At 40.3% G+C, this 21386-nt stretch overlaps 1 protein-coding gene across 1 annotated transcript; it reads left to right on the top strand.

The window, feature by feature from the left end:
- The first annotated feature begins 18 nt into the window (after positions 1 to 18).
- Positions 19 to 21270, top strand: LOC108893674 (transcriptional regulator ATRX). The gene is made up of 35 exons (XM_018691913.2): positions 19 to 169; positions 1345 to 1451; positions 1540 to 1595; positions 2823 to 2851; positions 3009 to 3130; positions 3526 to 3642; positions 4139 to 4248; positions 5132 to 5199; positions 5297 to 7062; positions 8087 to 8147; positions 12565 to 12719; positions 12920 to 13096; positions 13184 to 13292; positions 13922 to 14012; positions 14177 to 14359; positions 14570 to 14702; positions 14898 to 15007; positions 15157 to 15300; positions 15408 to 15582; positions 15704 to 15841; positions 16476 to 16651; positions 16774 to 16891; positions 17122 to 17252; positions 17340 to 17416; positions 17547 to 17641; positions 17728 to 17884; positions 17986 to 18077; positions 18164 to 18269; positions 18361 to 18538; positions 18922 to 19113; positions 19217 to 19360; positions 19512 to 19583; positions 19672 to 19767; positions 20470 to 20598; positions 20693 to 21270. The coding sequence occupies exons 1-35, from the start codon at positions 150 to 152 to the stop codon at positions 20777 to 20779; spliced, it is 5721 nt and encodes a 1906-aa protein (XP_018547429.1). The 5' UTR covers positions 19 to 149; the 3' UTR covers positions 20780 to 21270.
- Positions 21271 to 21386: the final 116 nt, after the last annotated feature.

A 21386-nucleotide genomic window follows, 5' to 3' on the forward strand; every position in this document is an offset into this window, starting at 1 on the left:
TTTTTTTTTTTTTTTTTTTTTACCTCGTTACAGCTTTGCTTGTGATGGGATGTGGAGCCCAGATTGAGCGCCATATTTTTACCAGGTTATTTTGGCATCATGAAACGATAAGAACTTGAACGACTTCAGTTGTTCACCTGCTTCGCGATATGTCTGCAGCGATGCCCAGGTACAAACTGTGGACTGAGATGCGGTTTGTCTGCCAGCGGGTGTTGCGGCGTGCTAGCTTAGCAACTAGCTAGCGGTATCAGCAAACAGCTAACTATAGTGATACCATAAATAAAAATGATTTTAGTTTGCTGCTAATTTAAATTAGGTGTTGTTATCGGGACTATACCGCATGTTAAGTCATTTGAATTCGATTAACATGCTTTCTTGACTCTAAGGGGAAATGTAAGCTAATATTTTGTAGCTGTTGCTACATGACTATAACTTATACAAGGTGAATTGAACGTAAAATAACGTAGCTCATCATACACACAGCTGCCAATCTGTTTGGCGCAGGTAATGAACTAAAAAATATCCAGGCTATAGTCCTCGGTGGTCATTGTTTAGGCTCTAGTTTGTGGTGCTGAATTGAATTGATTTTGTATTGCGTTGTTCCGAGTCATGTTTCTAATAGTTTGTGTACACTATGTTGACCAGAGTCTAACTAAAAGCACACCTCAATGCAACACCAGTAGAGATCACCAGCATCACAAACAACCTTTTAAAATGACATAAAGATAAATCAAACCAATCACTATCTTAATGGAGATAGTAGATGGTAGATTAATTGCAGTGCTGCTGTATTAGATTGCATTAGTTTTGACAGGATGTACCTAGTGAACTGATAACTGAATGTAACTAAAGTTAGTTTTTTAAATCACCGTGACATATTCATGCTCAATCCCAAAAAATCCTTTAGCAGAGAGAAAAATATTATCAAAGTGCTTTATTTAGCTCTCACATTGCTGCATTAAGGGCTTGGATGAATAAGCCCTATTTCACTCCCAGAAGGCCTGTCCACGTAAAGCTGATACACTGCAAACAGTAATGACAATATTAAAGACTTTATATACTTTATATACTTTGTATACAGACTGAGTGTGTGTCTTTTCTGCAGTGGAGCTTTACCAACATCAAAATGATGCAACATTTAGGTGTTTTTTGAGAGCATTTGAGAGTTTTGATTATGTTCTGCAAATTAGGTCGAAAAGCTGGATTTGGTTCACTACATTTGTAAGAGCCTCTGAAATGGGAGCATCTTGTCAGGTCTCTTTTGTCACTCTTTCTGTAATGTAAATCCAGCTTTAATGAACAAGTTGATTAACCAGCCAACCACACTCTTTTTCTTGACCATAGCACCACTACCAACAAGCTGAATGTATTGGTCAACAAGCTGCACGAGTTCTTGGCTCATTCCACTGTTGAGGACAGCAATGGCGCACGAGCCTCAGAGGATGCTGATGGTACATCTTCTGAGTAATCTACTAATGAGTGATAGAAAAATTCCTATCATGTACATGTTCAACATTTGAACTAATCTTCTGTTCACAGGTCTGTCAAACCGGAGCTGTTCCTTGGGACACTCAGCAGGTCATACTGCAGCAGAGGTAACTCAACAAACCTTGTTTTTTTATATTTCTTAAGATTTGTAAATTGGTGGTGGTAATGGTGCCAGTAACTAGTTACTTTACGGGGGGACAAGGTGGTTTGTTAATGCAGTAGTTACAGAGGCCTATGTTCTAAATTCTTGTGGCTGAATACTAAACATTTTACAATGCATTTTACAGTACATTACAGTTTGACTGTCATTTGAATTCTTCTTGGGCAAGCCCTTTGCCTGTGTTTTTTAAAAAAAAAAAAAGAGAGACATCAACTTTACAAAGACTCTCCTATGCTGAGATGCTAGTGGCGCTGTGGAAACACTATTTGTGCCACTTTTCAGGTTACAGTTTCCGTCAAAGGAAAGACAGATGTGGTGTAATTTTATACATAAAATGTTATTTGAAAGAAACACGCCTGATGTTGTTTCTCTTTCTCTGTTTATTTTTGAATTACTTGGCCTTTGAATAAAAGGTAGCCAGCATGAGTTATGGTGTTTTTACAGACATGTAAAGGCAGTAGCTTTGTTTTCCATCTGCAGTATCTAATTTGAATGATGTACATTGTCCAAGGGCAGATATGCACGCTATATGCACTGTGCATCACATTGATTAAATCTTGCATTCTTGTACACATCATACAGGTTGGTTGTATCATGGTATTGTATCCAGCAGTAAAGTTTATGCAGTGGAGATTTGTAGGAGTCTTAAACAGTGCCTTTCACCATTGGTTAGCCTTGCATCCCACCCCATTCCCATGTGTCCAGGGCACCTATATCTACAAACTGAAAAAAAGTGTACTAACTAATGATTGTGTTCACACTTCAGCCTCATCTCTATGTTTTTAGTTTAGAGGAATATAATCCAACATGGTCTTTTGAAGCTGCAGCCCACTGCTTAAAGATTCAGCTAGACGTTTACTTCAAGGTCCCTATCTGTATGTCACTGTCACATTTAACTTATTTGTGATCTGACAGTCTCGTTAGTCTCATGGTCTCTCGCAGCTAGTTGGTGAGTAGTCTACAGTAGTCTAACTCCCTGGAGGATGTAGTTAGTTATCCATACCTCCTGTTCATTCTCACATGACTCATTGTCTCCATAGTTTGCATAACAAAGTGAGTATTTACTGCTGCGTGAGCATTCCCCTTCAGGACAGTGCTGTAATAGTTTTAACACTAAAAGTGCCTCTGCTCACTACCAGTAACAAATAAACTAACAAACTGTTTTGCTTTGCAGGCAGGAGTGGATACCAGATACTCAAGGAGGTGAGTTGGCATTTCCTTTATACCCTGAAAGCATAGATAAAGCACCACAGCATCACACAACCATCACTATGTGTTTCATTTAGCATCAATAATTGTTACATGTTGAATGTTACAGTATGTCCTTGACTTGTATTTTTCTCTTTTACTGGTATTACAGAAAACCCTCTGTTGTCATAAAGCACTCTGGACTGGATGAATCTGGCGATTCAAACGCAAGTGAGGACTTGGATTTACCAGTCAATGCAAATGGTCACCTTGATATCACTAGACTGCCTAAAGGTTTGTCTTTAAGCTTCCCTCTACCCTGACACTGCTACTTTGACATTAAATAGGATTATTTACTGTCTCATAACTTTTTCTGCAAATTATGTCAGTCATTAATTTGTGTCCATTATGTTTTGGTATATTGTTACATGAGAATTTGTGGCTATCGAAATTTTCAGGGGCTGCCTCAGGCTCGGACACTTATCACCTTGTTGCTAAGTGTGTTATTAATTATCTCGGCTTGGTTCTTTATTAGCTGTATGTCCTTCTTTCTAACTGCAAGACTGAAAAAAGGGTACACATAATTCACTCATTATAAATGTGTTTTGTCTCTGTAGGGTGCAAGAAGTCTTTAGGTCAGTCTCCAGCTTTAGGTCATAATTACATATTTCGTTCTTGTGTTTACGCAGGCACTGTATTGGTCAGGCCTGAACCTGTTGATAATGGAAGAGATGACTTCAGGGGTCCTGAGTTTCGCAGCCGGAAATCCAGCGTACTGCGGAAAGAGTTCTCGAGAAGACGTGGAGGTCAGTCACTTCTGGTTTGTCATAGAATTTCGCATCACCTCATGATTACTTGGACAGCAGTTTCTTCCACAGAACAAACCTGAACAGTGGTCTCATGGATCAGTCTTGTAACAAGTGAAACAAAAAGAAAGCACTTGTCGGTGCACTCATCCACTGATTGCTTTGACTGAAAAAACACTCCAGTGGTCAAAGCAAGTTGAAAATGCACTTCACGTTGTGTCTGAATGCAGCTTAGTTATTATATTGTTGAGAGGGAGATGATACAATGATACATTGACTCTGAAATAAAGCTGCTTGACGTGCTTCACCTCCAGTCCACACTGCTTACACCAAGATTTTGTATTGTAACCACTTGTCTTGCTCATGGACATGTTACCAGAGGAATGAGGTAGATTTAAGTAGAGATTGAACAGGGCAGTGTCACACCTTTTTAAGAAACCCATCAAGCTATAATTACAACCATTTTGTTGCTAATGACAGTGGTGTACTTTTATAGGAGTCGAACACATGGGAATTGTCAGTTGCACCGCATGTGGCCGACAGGTTAACCACTTCCAGAGGGATTCCTTCTACCGGCATCCAGTTCTGAAAGTACTTATTTGCAAGGTGAGTCTGCTTATTGATATGTCAGAAAGAAATCCTCCATTTTCAGAGGTTTGTTCAGGTTCAGTTTTTTTTTTTTTTTGGAAGAAGTCATTTTCTGTGAGGCATATCCATAATTTGGCACATGAATGACATCACCAGTTTTTTTCACCTCTCTGTTTGCCTTGCAAGCGGGTCATTAATTTTGACGCATACTGCTGTGAAGGGTTAAATTGCAGACTGGCTGGCTTTTCTTAATAGAAATGTGAAAGTTGTAATGTATGAAAAAGTTAAAACATCCAAAAAAAACTAATCTCATTCGGTTTGCTGTATTCAGATGTATTGTATCTCTGATGCCCCAGTCTTATTCTCCCCAGTATTACAGCATGTATGAGATGTGTAAATGAAAACTGGTTCAAAAGAATTTTGTAAGTCTACATTCCTTTGAAAATGCAATGACGCCTCAGTCCCCCAGTATTTGGATGTGCAGTTGAAGCAATGTTATTCCTCAGTTTTGAGTGTGTCATTGAATGTACCAAAACATTAACACAATGCAGACCGATGTAAAAATATTGAGGAATATGACTGAAAGCTAAAGACAGTGTGCACTTCAGCTACTCAGTCATTGTTATTTCATATTGCATTGGATAATACATATACTGAGCAAAATCTGTCAAAAACATAACTGACTGCTGTAATCAATTAATTAATACTATGAAATGCTTGGCTTTAAGATGAACTTTTGCTTAAACGGTTACTATATTTTAGGTTAATGATTTAAAAGAGCCATTAGAAATACTTGATCAGGTTTTGCTAACAAGTATTTACAATTACAACCTGCATGTTTCAAGTGCACTTTTTGTCCAAGCTGTTTGTAACTTTTCTAGTAAATGTTTTGTTTTGTCAGTCCTGCTACAAGTATTACTCAAGTGACGACATCAGCAAGGATGGAGATGGAATGGATGAGCAGTGCAGGTAGGATTTGTTCAATTTAATTTCAGTGTTTTCTCAGCCAACTTTGTACTAAGCTATTAGAAACAGTTTTTACTGGCTGTATTTTTTCCTCATGCAGATGGTGTGCTGAAGGAGGCAACTTGATCTGCTGTGACTTCTGTAGTAATGCCTTCTGCAAGAAGTGTATTCTAAGAAATTTGGGAAGGAAGGAGCTTTCTGGCATCTTAGAGAGCAAGTGGTACTGCTACGTGTGCAGCCCGGAGCCCCTTTTCGACCTGGTGATGGCTTGTGACAATGTCCTCGAGAATATGGCGCGTCTGTGGCATCAGCAGCGCAGGAGGAATCGAGCGGACCCCGGAAAATCTGGACTTTATGACATGTTGCCGCACTTGCAACAAAACATTCCCTTGGATAAATGGGATCACACTGGCATGGATGGTAATGTGGTGTTCAACTATAACACGCTGCAGACATCCAAGGACATGACCAAAAAGGCCAAGCATTTAGTGGACTCAACGAACACCTTAAACCGAACATTTATCAGTTTCATCCGGACTGTGACAACAAACAAACAAACACCCGGTGTTCGACATCTGTATCTGAAATCTTTTTTGACAGTAGTTAAAGGCTTGCGAAAATCGCTTGCCGTACTTGAAGATAGCCTTAAGGAGGAATTCAGTGACTTGGATGTATTAAACTGTTGGGAAAAGTTTCTTAGTGATGACTTTGACACACAACCTGTAACAGATGCAGAGCTGGATATCTCTGATGAAAGGTGTTTGAGTGCCTTGCAGAAATTGGCAGCTGAACATTTGGAAGATGATGATTCCGACTCCAAGGGCTTCATAGATGGGCGAAGTACACGCGACTGCCCTGGAGAGGATTTGGATTCAGATTCACATGAAGCCAGACAGAGGACACAAAAGATTGGGCTCAAGCCTTCTGAAACAGGGGTCAGCATGACCAAAAAACTAGTTGTAAAACTTACCCCTGTACCTATGGAGCAGGAGCCATCCACTCATGACCGGAAGATGGAGGAAGACATTCAGATGAAGGATAAAAAACCAGAGGGTAAAGATGTATCAGAAGATAAAGAGACAGCTGACAGCAAAATGAGCAATGACAACTCTAGCGCATCTCTACACCCAGAAGAGGAACAAGGCAATAGACGGTCTCCTCGCGTGAAGACGACACCTTTGCGGCGACCAAGTGATGTCAAGGCCAAAACATCTCTCTCAGCGGCTGACAGTGACAGCGACTCTGACCCTGAGGAAACCCCCAGCACAGTACCAGCCAAAAAGACTGAAGAACAAAGTCTAAGCAGAGCAAGAGACGACTCTGACTCAGATGAAGTCCCTGCAGCTCTGCTTGAGCGAGCAGCCATGACTCAAAGCTCTGATGAACCCCAGAGCGATGAGGATGGTGGGAAAGCGTCGACTAAGGTGGCCAAGAAATGTCTCTTTTGGCTCACTAAGAACACCCCCATCTCACCGGAGAAGATGCGCCGCAAACGCAAAATGCTGGACAGCTCTCCTGAGTCAAACTCTAGTGACAGGAGAGTCAAAGCTCGAAGGGGAAGTGGGACAGATTCGTCGAGTGATGATCAAGGCTCGCAGAAAAAAAGACAACACTTGAATACACTGAGGTCAATAGGGAAGCCTCACCTCATCAAAAGAGAGGAGGAGGGTGTGGCTAGAAAGCAGGGTAGGATACAGGCTGGGAAGTCGAAGGCTAAATCTCGTCAGGAAGCGATAGAGTCGTCATCCTCATCGAGTGAAGATGAACATGATGTCGACTCTGGGAGTGATGGAAGTGATCAGAAGATGAAGCCAATCACTGAAGATGTGGCCTTACTGGGGGCAGCAGCATTCCACCAGTCATCAGGTGAGTTTTATATTTATTATTATATGTCAACAATGAAACTGACTGAAGCTGAATATAGTGAAGCATTTATAGTAGCTGAGGATCCAGATGTGCCCCCCCACAGAAGAAGGAGACTAGAAAACAGAGCTAAAAGAGAGCGAACATTGGACCAAACACACTTCCCCATGGCAACAGCACTTCCCAATGGCAGGATCCTCCCCCATCAGGACAGTGTACCCACCATACCTCAAAAACTGCTCTGAAATGGCTTTAGAAACACAACAAAGAGCCCAAGGTTATGCCCTGGCCTCTAACCCATTGGGGAGGGCTGTTGGCATGTGGGAAGTGCGCTTGGTCTGCAACAATGTTAAGCTAGGTGGAACATGTCAAGTAACATCCAGATAAATGTCAGGGCCCAAGGTTTCCCAGCAGAACATTGTATTGTAACAAGATGATGAATGATTTTAAAGTGTACATTTGCCAGGTGGTTGTCATATCGACTCAAAAGCTGATATGTTGATGTCGTATTTGTTACTTGTTCCTGCTGTCATTGCAGGTTTAAATATTATTGGGACTAATACTTTTATTAATTACAGTATTGTAATACAGTATTGGTTTTTAGTGAGCTGTCGTTAATGTTATTAGTTCCACTGTAAATGAATCAGATTTTTTACAAGAAAGAAAGTGCTTTGATGCCGGCAGTGCTATCAAGACTCATGTTAGCATGTTATATTTAGACAGCTGAGTAACCCGTGAAGTTCCAGATGGACAGAGTCACAGAGGAGAAAAATGGGTGATGCTTACAAGGGAGCCACTATCTTAGACACAGGCTGTCTCAAGGGGTTTCATAATTTGTGCCATGTTGTACTTAATGAGCTGCACAGAGGTGATTCTGTGACATAACAGTCTGTGTATCACTTCTCATGGTGTAATGAATACAAAGTAGTTTCTTTTGGCTTGTTTTTTGATGATGGATGTTAATGCTCTGTGTACACAACAGAACTAGCTTTATTAAACAATTTCTGTTCTTTTTTTGTCTTCATAGGAGATGAGGAACAATCTGGGCCCTCGTGGGCAGCAGAAGAAGATGATGATCCAGAAAATAGGTATGGTTCAAAAAGCCCGGATGTAGAATTTGTAAAACACTCTAAGTGTAGAAGAAAGGCTGCAAACTCTGCCCTCTGTACAAAATCTAGCAACACTCATGTCATTAAGACTCAGCTGCGGTCTATTCAGACACGACCAAAACGTAGTTGCAGTAGAGCCCCAGCGATCAAATACACGTTCTAGAGGTTACACTGTGAAGCACGGGGCCCATATTATGACACAGGCTTGTGAATGATGAGCAACTTGCTTCGCTTGTCTGCTTTGTTTTAGTGTGCAACTAGTAAACATGTAAATGCAATCAGTTAAGTTGAAAGTAAGTTGAATTACATTTTTATTATTATTCGTAAACCATATGAGGGAAGTCCTGCAGTTGAACCACTTCTGAGCATAAATCTGAACAAGAAATGAAACTTATTTTGCCTTACAGCTCAGCCTGTTAATGTAATTACAGGTTTGTGTTCAGTGACAGTATTCTAAGATATTTAGAAAGTTTTGAAGGTTAGTGGACTTTTCTGTGTTATTACAGAATGCACAAGGAACTGTTATCCTCCACTGAGCAGCACTGTTAATTTAAGTAAATGGAATATTGTTAATTACAGGTGAAGGATAAAGTTTGAAACAAACCTGCCGTATCATTTGCACACATTTGCATTTTCAAAAAAAGTGCAGTTTTTTTTGTTTACTCCAATCTCCATAAGTTACTGATTGTGAGCAATGTTTTGTGTTCACTCATGGTAGCATGCCATGTTTGCAAAATTGTGGGCATGTATAAAACATTTATGCTTCACCTTGAAAACCATCTTTTTGATATTCTGTTTTGAAAATAACTCCACATGGGTCACAGTTCTGGTCTGACACTTTAATTTTGCCCTAATTCTCATAGGAGGATTGTTTGTTAAAATTTCCTTTGCGATGTACACAGCTCTGTAAATGCCTTCCAGCTTTTTGTTCTTCAGCTTTCGTTTTTTCAGACACAAAGTTAAAATTCCTTCCACTTGCAAACCCTGTTAATTCTGGCCACAGATGTATTTAGTAATTCTTCTACCACGCAAGACTTGAGTGTAACTTAAGACTTTGTTTTCAAGAATGGGCCTGTTTTTGATAGTGGTGATACATTATTTCAGTCTGATGTCTTACTTCGCTTGAAGAAGGCTGTAATTATGGTATCATTAACATCGGTAAATCTCAGGATTTGTTTTAGGGCTTTTCTCACAGTCCAAAAAAAGAAGAATGTTTGGAAGGCTAGAAAATGTTTTTCTGGTAATAAACACCCAAAGCCCCCCACAGCCCTTACCTGAGACACCATACAGATTTTTTTTAAATTGGTGTCAAGTTTTATGCAAATCATGGATCATGGCAGACAACAAAGTTTACAGACAGTTGCAGTGGATGCAATTTGTGGTGCATGTCGATTGACATTGCTCATTGGATTGTTAAGTCATGCTTTGCAGTGGTATATTTAAGGCATCAACATCAAGGCTCTGGTATTTTGTCTTAGCCACCATGATGAATAATAAATGTTATGACATCCTGGTACGTAGTCTCTATTCTTTAAAAACTAGTCGACCTGCAAGCTACTAATAGAGTCTTTTTAAAAAAGTTTATTACTGCAGCTCCAGAAACTGCAAATACCAGCCCCTCTGGTTCACTGGCACTCCCACAACCACACCTAATGTAGTAAACATCATACCATTGAATCATTTGTACCATTAAATCAAATCTGAGCCTGTGAACACGAGTCTCTAGTAAAGGTTATAAACACAGCACCCAGCTGCTGTTGCTCAGAATTATCTCAATGCCGGTGATGATATTCATTCCATTATAAGTATTTGTGCTGTGACGGGTGGAGCTGTTGTTCAGCTTTCCTGTCATTCAGTGATATTTATTGATATTCTTGTGTTGCTATTAATACACACTATGCAGCACTGACCTTAAGTCTTGTCTGTATCTTGTTGTAGTGCTGTAATATTTGAAATATAGATGCACTTGGTCAAGAGTGTTACTGGAACTTGGGAACATGCACTTTTGCATATATGCAATATGGCCTGAGATGTCTTTTAAGCTTTTCAGGATTTGTGTCCTCAACCAAAAAAAGTTTTATACGTGTAGATTTCAGAGATGGTGGTGCCTTTGCAGAGATTCTCTTAAAGGATGGCTCACTCAAATCATCAAGGCATGTTTTTTCACTTCTAGCCATTTGCCTCTCATCTGCTTTGAGATGTTGATCAGAGATTTCTGACATTGCCCCGTCACAACGGAGATAAATTCAGTGTTTGGGTAGAGATTTTGGTGTTGAAATTGGAGGTCATGTGACATACCCACCCATGCAAAACCTTACAGAGGATACAGCTGTAAAAACAATGAAGAAAACCCACTGTCACCAGCATACAGAAATTACTCTTTGTATAATTACAATTTGGCCACTCGTGCCAAAAAAGTTGAATAGTTTATGAACGCCACTGTCAGTAGTGTTCATCAGAACCATGCCAGCACTTTTGTATGTTTTACCCCACTTTCTATACACAGAGAATACATTACTGCTGACCACCAACTCATCAGTGAACAGTGAATCATATTTAAACCCTGCTTGGGCAATGAACCAGCAGAGAGCAAGATTTCTGTGTGTGTGTGTGTGTGTGTGTATTTTTTTTAAAAATACATCACATAAAAACAATTTATGTTAATAAGCTCCCAGCTCTGTGCTTTCAGATGTTAATGGGAACGTTGTATATCTGAGAATCGAGAGTGGGCTGTGAAACAACAACCGTTCTAATGCAAGAAGGGACCAAACTCTCTCTATGCCTTTAATGACATAAATGTTTGTTTCTCATGTTTTTTCCAGGTCGGATTTTCTGACAGTACAGCAGTGAATGCAGCGCTGTTAGGCAACAGTCGCTTATTTCTGGGATGTTATAGCCTCCCATCAGCACCAACTCAGTTTTTTCTCCCCTCAGAAGTCTGTTTGTAGCTGTAGTGGTAGCACAGAAAAATGGTCAGCAGGAGTGTAACATTTATTTTGTTTGTAGTTAGTGGGCTAAAACATTGAAAGTACCAATACTACTTGGAAATCCACACAGCATGTTATTACCAGTGGCAATAAGGCCAAATTCTGGTGCGGCAGTATGTTACATTTTCTTCAGTGTCTTTTCTGCTCTCTCTGTTCTCCAGTCGAAACATGTCAAGTGAGACCGAAGGCTCTGGTCTGTTACTGCCACTGCCCTCTGGCATTGCTTTACTGTAACACAGTATGTCTTTTATTGTAAACTCTCATTGGACAGTGGGTTTAATGTCAGTGAAAATGGCCAGTGACCTGCCTTAACAACTCATTTTGAGGTCAGGACCTGTGCGCACGGTGCAAAGGAGTGTTTGGAATAGACAATTGACCGGATAGTAGATGTACTTGAGCCAGGCCCAGATCCCATGTAAGCTGTTTACTAGCAGTTATCATGTGTAATTACAGGTCAGCCCTGTGCTGAGAGAAATGTGCACTGAACACAGGTAGCTGAAGAAGGGATTTAAGAGGGCATCTAATTGCATGTACTAATGAGTGGCCAAAACACAGTGTTGTATGAAAGCTTCAAATTCCTTCCCTTTTAAAAAAAAAAAAAAAAAAAAAAGATGTTTATCATGAGCCACATCAGATTATGTGCGTAAGTACTCCATTGGAGTATAAGGGGGGTAAAATTTAAATTAAAACAAATTTAAAATATTTATGTACAGACTTTGTTGTTGTTGTCCCAATGTCCCACATTTTTCTCCCTGTTAAAGACAATATAAAGACAATATCAGTTGGCTTGTAGCACTAGAGGAATATGTTTCCTTTCAGTCAGCTCTCAGTTTGTGTTTAAAAAGACTGTAGTTCTACCAGATCAATGTCATTTTTATTTTCACATGAAAACAACTGACAGATGTTGGTGTCAGACTCAACCAAGCAAAAGGCTTAGTTGTAAAAAAAAAAAATCCCTCCCCATCCCACAGAGGAGAATAAATTAAGAACATGTCTTTGTTTTTTTGTGAAGACTACTTGTTGTAATAAATTCTTACACATAAAAATGTCTCTGTCTCATTTTTATCTTCTTTCATATGCTATTATTTTAAGATGTCTTCAAGTGTTGTGGCAGTTCACTTAAATTGGCTTGCGACTTGACCAGCAGAGCTGTAAATTGGGACGGTTCAAGACCTTAGTATTGACACATAATGTAGATTGACTAGAGGAAGATATCTGATCTGATTTGTAACTCATTTTTTAAACACCAATAGCTCAACTGTGCTTAGCACAAAAACCAGCACCTAAAGAATAAGTATTTACCTTTTAACTGCAATACTGATGACGTGTAACAATATCCAGCTGAAGATGATGTTACTGATTATGAAATGAATTTCAGGTGCCTTTTCCTTCTTTTCTACTTTTGAAAGAATCGCTAAGAAAATGCTATTGGCCCAAATCAAAGCCAACTACTCCTCGGGCGATGATATCTCTTCGGATGAGGAAACACAGGAGGGTGAATCGGAGTCGGAGGGTGACAAGGGAGTCAAACAAGGCAATGAGGATAATGGAGCAGATGAAAATGGTAAGTTTTTTTTTTTTTTTCCCAAAGTAGCACATTTTTCACTTTCCTCTTGTGCGTCTTTTGTTTAATAAGCACAAGAATTCTTTTCCAGTTTTATTACAGTTAATTAGTTGCTGAATTTACAACCAAAGTAGTGACTGCAACGATTCCAGTCACTTTGATTTGGGGAGAAGTTATGATAGAATATGTCTCTGCTACAGGGGAAGACTTGGCCTCAGATTCATCTGACACCACGTGTGATGGGCCCACCTCAAGGCACCATCTTCTTCGCCATAAACTCACCTTAGATGAGGGAACATCAAGTGACAAGGCTACAGCAGAGAGTGAAGGAGGGAAACGGGAGAGCAAGAAAAGAGACCGCAAGAAACTCCTGAGCTGTAAGGACATCTCTAACATGAGAGCCTGGTCTGGCTGAACAGGGAATACCTATGTTGCTCTAACGTGTGATTTTAATCTCTGTCAAGCTGATAGTGAAAACGATGGTGAGAGTATAGAGACGAACCTGGAGGACCTTGGACTGAGCGAGGAGCTGAGTCAATCAGAGGATGAGACAAATGAAGAAAAGCTCAAAAGGTATGTTTAATTGAAAGTGGAAATAATATGAAAGAACACATGGACACACAGTATTTCTGTATATTTCAGTCCTAAAACAGAGGAAGCACCCAAAATCATGAAATAAAATCATGGATAATGTAACTAGTAACAAATGTCCGGCAGACGACAGAGAGACGGTTTCAAATCTGAACCTGATTTGATTTTTTCTTATGGTTTTACATTTACTTCTAGGCTTATGTATCATATTGTTTTAGACTGTAGAGGTGCTGATGACATTATGCTCAGGCATGCTGTACGCTGACTCAGCAAGTTCAGTGCATGTTCCTGTGACTGAGGAGAATTAACAACAAAGAAATTATGAAATCAACAGGACTCTGTTGATTTATTGTAGAAAACATACTTGCATTGATTGGATTACAGTTTATGTTTATTATATTTATGGTGATATTGTTGTTGTTAGAAACGCCCCCAAAAAAGTCTTAACCCATTCCTCTCTCACACTGGTACTCCACTACAATGCATGCAGTGAAGTAAAAAGTGCCATAAACCACCAAATAAAATCACAGCAGGACCAGTACTTTAGTATTCACACTTGTATAAATCATGTCCATGCACTAAATTCATTTTCATTCCCTTGTTTCCTCCAGTTTATACACTAAAGGGGAGGAAGCACGCTGTAGTTCTGAACAGAAGAATCAAGTGGCCTGCATTTGGTTGTCTGACTCCAGCAGTGAAAAGGTATCAGCTGATGTTATATCCAAGTTATTTATCATTTTTATCTGTATCTGCTTATCTCTAATATCTTAAAATGTGAAAGTATTACGTCCCAGGTGAGGAGAGGGGGAGTTAGTTCCGGTGTCTAATGGTCATATTGCTTGTTGGATCTTTCTGTGTTTGAGCAGAGTGATCAAGAGGATGGAGATGAGGAGAATGACATTAAAGGCACTCCCAAAGGACGCAAAAAAATCCGCAAAATCATTGAAGACGTGGATCTCCGTGCTGAGACGCAGGAGGCGCTGAGAGAGGAGGAGGAGAGATGCCAGCGGCTGGCAAATAGGGATCAACAGATGGAGGACAGGAGAGAGGTACTGCATGAACAGACCATTCAGCTTCACTGTGTTGATGGATATTTACAGTAGTTTAACATTCAGACTCCTGCAGCAGGACTTGAATCAAGTGTTGTGCTCATAAGAGGCTGTATTCTTGTAATGCTTAACCCCTTAAATCCCTTTGGGGTTTATTAAGAGGAGGAGCACTCAAAACGCTGGCTGCTATTGTTTGCCATTGTTTTCCAGGTAATTGTTATAGAGGATGTGACGTGTCCCATCACCACCAAGCTGGTCCTGGATCAGGATGACGAGACCAAGGAGCCTCTTGTCCAGGTGCACAGGAACCTGGTGACAAGACTGAAGCCTCACCAGGTGGACGGTCAGTTTGTGCTCTCTTTTCACTTACACTTATTGCTTTATTATATACACAACACAGACATGTTAATGGGGATAAATAGCATTAGTTAATACAGTTACTGGTTACATTCTGTAATATATTTGGATTGTGCTTCTTCAAACACTGTGACACCTTCAGATGAAACTCACTCACCATGTTCTCCTTATTCTTCGACAGGTGTGCAGTTTATTTGGGACAGTTGTTGTGAGTCTGTGAAGAAGGCCAACTCTTCTTCAGGATCAGGCTGCATACTGGCACACTGCATGGGCCTGGGGAAGACTCTGCAGGTGAAGACAATACACATATCTACCTGCAATGCTCTTGTTTGCTTAGATTTATCCTAGGCAAAGGAATAGATATTGTCTTTAGATCACCTAGCAGGTGGGAGCCAACAGACCAGCGTCCCCTTAACTTTTTAAGTTGTGTTATCTTACAGGTGGTGACGTTCCTCCACACGGTGCTGCTATCAAAAAACCTGAAATTCAGAACAGCCCTGGTCGTGTGTCCGCTTAATACTATCCTCAACTGGGTCCACGAGTTCAAAAAATGGCAAGACAACATGGGAGAAGATAAAATCAAGGTTTCAAAGAAATTAAAATGTGTTAAATCATAAATTGGCAGGACTAAATCTTGTGATTCAGATGCTTTATGTCTCACACTGTGTGTTTGAACACAAATATGTTACAGGTCACAGAACTGGCTACAGTAAAGCAACCTCTTGAACGATTCAGAGCTCTGCAGAGGTGGCAGAGAGACGGAGGGGTCATGATAATGGGATATGAGATGTACCGCATCCAGTCACAGGCCAAGAAAGTCAGCGAGGAGTGGAAGACAACGCTGAAGAGCATACTGGTGGATCCAGGTACAGTAACTTTGATACAGCAGGATATTATTGAAATGTTTCCTGCTCTGTGTGTCATTGCTTTGCTCATTGACACAGTTGCGATTTGTGACAGTTTTCTCTCCTGTGTTGTTATTTTCAGGTCCAGACTTTGTGGTCTGTGACGAGGGGCACATCCTGCGCAACGACGCATCCAACATCTCCAAAGCTATGAATGCCATCAAGACCCGACGGAGAGTGGTGCTTACTGGCACACCACTGCAAAACAACCTGGTTGAGTGTAAGTCTGCACCACAGCGCCATAATGAAGTTATGTGGTCACAGTTTGCTTGAGGTGATTTGGAATATACAGGATGTGTAGTAATGTGCAATAAGAATCATCTTTCACAACACATCTACTCATTTAAGTTTCAATCTCCATGGCTGTTTTCCAGTTTTGTTCAAGATGCAAGAGTGGGGAGTTTTCCTCAGTGAATTAGATTCTTTGAAAAAGTCACAACAACATATGAATAGATATATCCTAAAGCACGATGCATTTTGGAGAACAAGTCAACAGATGCTCAGACAAAGGTTTGTTTGCTGACACATCAGCCTGTGTAATAAATGGCAAACTGAGGCCAGAGAACATTTTGTGCTTCTGGTTTGCTGCTATGTGAGTTTGTTTTAGGTTGGTGGATAAAGTTGTACAGTGATGGCCAATGTTTGTTGAGGTTGTATGTATCACTCAGTATTTCTAAATATTTAAAAAAAAAGAAGAGCAGATCTTACTGTTGACCCAAAACTGCAGAACTAAACCAAGCTGTACTTCACTTTTAGACCTGAGTGAGTAAATTAGGTAAATGCACAAGGTTTTGACAGATATTTCATTTTGTAATCAAATCCTCATATTGATACAAGATATTTCATCCCCACAGATCACTGCATGGTCAGTTTCATCAAGAGGAATCTTCTGGGCTCATTGGGTGAATTCCGAAACCGCTTCATCAACCCCATACAGAACGGTCAGTGTGCTGACTCCACGCCAAAAGACGTCCGAATCATGAAGAAGCGAGCACATGTACTTCACTCGGTGCTGGCTGGATGTGTGCAGGTAAAATAAAAAGGCTGAATACGATGAAAACAAATACTGATAGTTGCAAATTGTTTTTATCTGTCTATACATTTTGGTTTTATATTCCATCTCTCACAACACTGTGTTCATCTTTTTCCCAGAGAAGAGATTACTCTGAGTTGACTCAGTTTCTACCTCCCAAACATGAGTATGTGGTGGCAGTGAGGGTCTCCCCACTTCAGTTTAAGTTATACCGCTACTACCTTGACCATGTCACTGGTAAGAATCTGTCTTCACGTACTGTTGTAAGAAATGCAGATAAACATTTATTATTTATTATGTATTATAACTCACCAAACTCAACTAACAGTCAACTCACTAAATTATTGAAGGCCAAGATATGACCATTGTCAGCCGATAAAAAAAGGAAGTAAAAACCAGTAATGGTTAAAGTCTTTCTAAAATTTTGGATTCAACCATCTGAAGTAGATGTGTGTTTGATTTTCCAGGTGTGGGTCCCATTACCAACAGAGCAAAGATGAAGGTTGGAGCAAACTTGTTCAAGGACTTTCAGGTGCTCAGCCGAATTTGGACTCATCCCTGGTGCCTTCAGCTCAGCTACGTCAGCAGAGAATCCAAGGTACCTTGAACACATGCTGATTCCTCATGACTTTAACATATATTAAGTGTTAAAAATATTGATTCACAAATACCTGGATTTTTATAGCAGGGACATTTTGAAAAGAAGAATCGAGTTAAAGAGGCAGCTCTGCTGAGAAATGAAGAAGCCGCTGTAGCTGAGAGGTAAGGCCTACTGTCTTCAAAATCAAAAGTTAAATTGGAACCAGAAAATGCATCAATGTTGGTAAAAGAAACTCCAAAAATGTATTAGACATAAACTGCAGTTCTCAGCCTTTTGTTTTGCCTGGTGTAGTGGACTGAGAAACAATGATGGAACAGAAGGGAACAACCGCAGCAACAGTACAGTGGTTGTCGCTGATGGGCCTAAAGGTGCTCTGGCAGTGGAAGGTATTAAAGCTCCCTGTGTCACTAATACACTCCAACTCTGTAGCTTTCACGCTAATATAGTTAGCCCTGTGTTATATTCTGTGCAGGAGAGAAAGCCACCAATAGCTCAAGGTCTCAGAGTCCCAATGAAGGCTGGTACAAGAGCTTCCTCTCTGAGGGTGATGCCAAAATCCTGGAGCACTCGGGGAAGATGGTGCTCTTGTTTGAGATACTCAAAATGGCCGAAGACCTGGACGACAAAGTGTACGTTTCTTTTCTGACCTGAAGCTAATTTAAACACACAAACGTTGTTTAGATGTCAATTGATCATCACATCTGACCAAATCCATTGTTCTCATTTCAAGGCTTGTGTTCAGTCAGTCCTTGATCTCGTTAGACCTAATTGAGAATTTCCTCGAGGCTTCTCACCACGCCAGAGACCCATCATCATTCAAAGGTATTATTCTGTTTATGGCAAAGAAAATATGAATACATTCAGGAAACGTCTTGCTCGATGGTACTTAAATTTTTATTCCTGTGCAGCTGGTAGCTGGATTAAAAACGTTGATTACTTTCGTCTCGATGGCTCCACCAGCGCTATGCTAAGGAAGAAATGGGCAGATCAGTTCAACAATGCTACCAATGCCCGGTAAAGACTCACACCTATTATACTGATGATACAGGAATGATAAGGCAGGTTGTTTCACAGCCTTATTGTGTATTATCAATGTTTATTTTAGTGGAAGATTGTTTCTCATCTCAACGAGAGCCGGCTCACTCGGCATCAACCTCGTGGCTGCCAACAGGGTCATCATCTTTGACGCCTCGTGGAATCCCTCATATGACATACAAAGCATATACAGGGTGTACCGCTTCGGTCAGCTCAAACAGGTGTTTGTGTACCGCTTCTTGGCTCAGGTAAGCTCACCGGTATTCATTAATATCACCACCTAACATGCAGATGATCTATCTGTCTCTTTATGTATCTCTTCACAGTTTAGACTGCACTGGCTGTACGGTGCCGAGCAAAGTCACTTGTGTATTTCCTTTGTTTGGAATTTTTCCATGATTATCCTTGTCATTCTTTTATCCATTATCAAAAAAACGATTAAAGAAACTGGATGGTAGCACTATGAGTCTTTTTTGACACAGTGTAAGGTTTCCTGGGCTGCATTATGTATGTTAAGGTCTTAATATTAAGAGTATAAAAATGAAAAAATGATTTTGTGGAGCTGCCGTGTTTTTACTGAACCTCTAAACCTTTCACTCCTGTTTATTATTGCTGTTATTTTCATCTTCAGGGCACCATGGAGGAGAAGATCTACGACCGTCAGGTGACTAAGCAGTCTTTGTCCTATCGAGTGGTGGATCAGCAGCAGATTGAGAGGCACTTCACTCTTTTTGAACTCACCGAACTTTACACGTTCGAGCCAGACCTGCTGAACGACCCGAACTCTAAGAAAAGCAAGAGAAACACCTCTGTTTTGCCGAAGGTGACGCCACAGTCCTTACCGTCTGTCTTTTTTTGCTTTGACAACACGACGCGCAGCTGTCTGACGAAGCCGTATGGAATAACTTTTTGTGTCTGATTCTCAGGATGTGGTCCTGGCACAGCTGTTACAGACCTGTAAAGACCAGATAGTGTCATACCACGAGCATGAATCTCTGCTGGACCATAAACAAGAGGAGGAGCTCAGTGAAGCGGAACGCAAAGCTGCCTGGGACGAGTACGAGGCTGAGGTAAAAAAAAAAAAAAAAAAAAAAAAAGAAGGAAGCTGCACGCTGCAAAGCATCAAGTCATCATGAGCAGCAGCATGTCGGGCTCTCATCATCACTATTACAGTGTTTTATGTCAGAATTTAATGTATGTAAATGTGTGTTTGTTCTTCAGTCAAACACAGCCAACCCTTCAGTCAGTGTGAACCAGGACACCTTGGACACAAAGACCAATGAACAGCTCTTGGTATAAATACTATCATTTTCTGAAACCTTTTCTTAGAATTGCTGCTGGCGATGTTATACAACATAAACACATAAACATGTCTTTGCAGGACTTGCTCAACAAGTGCAGAGCAAATGTATCATCGGCCTTCGTGTCGCTGCAGAAGATGAGGTCTCACACTATTGAGGACCACATGTTACACATGGTGAGTGACTCTAACGGTCATGTGGTAAATGAAAGGATTTAAAAGTATACAGTACAGTATGTTCATAAACATAAATGGATGTTATTTTCTGAATTCCATTATTATACTGCATCAGCGTATAGATGACTGACTGAAGCAGTTTTGCAGATGGTCATGGTTACGTTTTGTCACGTTGACTTTGTGATAAAGTGACAACAGTAGTGGTAAGCAACATACAATGAGTAGATGTCATGTCGCTGATCAGATTACCAGCCTTTCTTTTAGCTGCTGTTTTTTCTGTTCACGCAAAAAAAGAGCAGAGCTTTGACTTACATCACTGACTGCACAAAACATGTTTTGTTTGGTCACAAGTCGGTAATTCTGATTCACATAGAAAAATCAGCTCACTGGAAAAATATTCCAATGTTAATCAATAATGAAAATTGTTAGAAGTGGCCATCCCATGTATCAATGCCCTTAAACATGATCTGTTCTGAAAATAAGACAGGAAACCTTCTGGTTGAGCTTTGGCTGTTCAGGTTGGAGTTGTGTTGCAATTTTAATAAATTCCTGCGCAGCTGATAAAATTCACTGCAGTATATTACTGGGCAGACAACAGAGGATGTAAATGGCTCATAATATCAGCCTCATTGTATGTTACAGTTGAGGTTCAGAATATTCTTTGTACCTTGTGCGCAAACAGTCGATTTATTTATGTTACAGCGGCAACAGTTTCCTTACCTGCCTGAGGAGCAGATCAGGACCAGGGCTGAGATGTACAGACTGTATGAAGAAAAGGAGAGGGAACGTAGACAGGCCCTTTACCGAGACGTTCTTGCACAGCAACAATCAGTAAGTGTTTCACGCGCATGCAACTGTGTGTATGTTTGTCTGTGTGTTTGTGCACAAACAGCCATTCTCATGTCTCAATCGTATTCCTCCATAGCTCACGCTCAGCATTCAGGCCATACTCAACAATCGAAGAAACCAAGCGACGACCACGACCACTGTGAACCAGCCTGGACAGGCTTGAACACGTAAAAGAAAGCGATGCCTTTGTTCCCCCACACTTCATATGGACCTTATTTCATCTCTGCTGCACCAGTGGATTGAATGTATGATTTACCAATATGGTAAGAAAAGAGTTCACTGAGCGCCCAGAATGTTTAAACAACATAACAGCAGCACATTATCAGATGTTATAGAAGTATTTCTTTTCTGTAGCATTTCAAGTGTCACATTATAGCAACATTCAGGTGCACTGGCAGTTTTTGTTTTGTATCACTTGTAGCACTTTAACCTGCACAAGATATGTAGTTAAATGGTATCTGATAAGATCTTCTTCAGCTGCTGCTTCATACCAAAAATAATATTGTGTGGATCAGGATGTTTATTTCGACACTGAAAGTCTACTATACATGCCTTACTATTTACGCCTAATAATGTATGTGTTCATTTTGAATTTTGTTTAACATTTTATATGTTTGTTACCTGTTATAATTCTGTAATAAATTAACAAAGTAACTGGAATTGGTTTTTGTGAACCATCAGCCAGGGTCGGGCCAGTTAGCAAATGTTTATTTTCAACCAGGTCTAACAGAAGAGAAGCGAGAAGTGTTGATGTAGCGTTTTACAAAAAT

This window comes from Lates calcarifer, linkage group LG20 (genome assembly GCF_001640805.2).
Source record: "Lates calcarifer isolate ASB-BC8 linkage group LG20, TLL_Latcal_v3, whole genome shotgun sequence".
NCBI classification, from domain to species: Eukaryota; Metazoa; Chordata; class Actinopteri; family Centropomidae; genus Lates; species Lates calcarifer.

Coding starts and splice junctions, on each gene's coding strand:
- LOC108893674 (XM_018691913.2), top strand. CDS start 150: ATGTCTGCAGCGATGCCCAG. Junction 1,452..1,539: donor AGCCTCAGAGGATGCTGATG/GTACATCTTCTG, acceptor TTCTGTTCACAG/GTCTGTCAAACCGGAGCTGT. Junction 18,539..18,921: donor TGTACCGCTTCTTGGCTCAG/GTAAGCTCACCG, acceptor TTTCATCTTCAG/GGCACCATGGAGGAGAAGAT.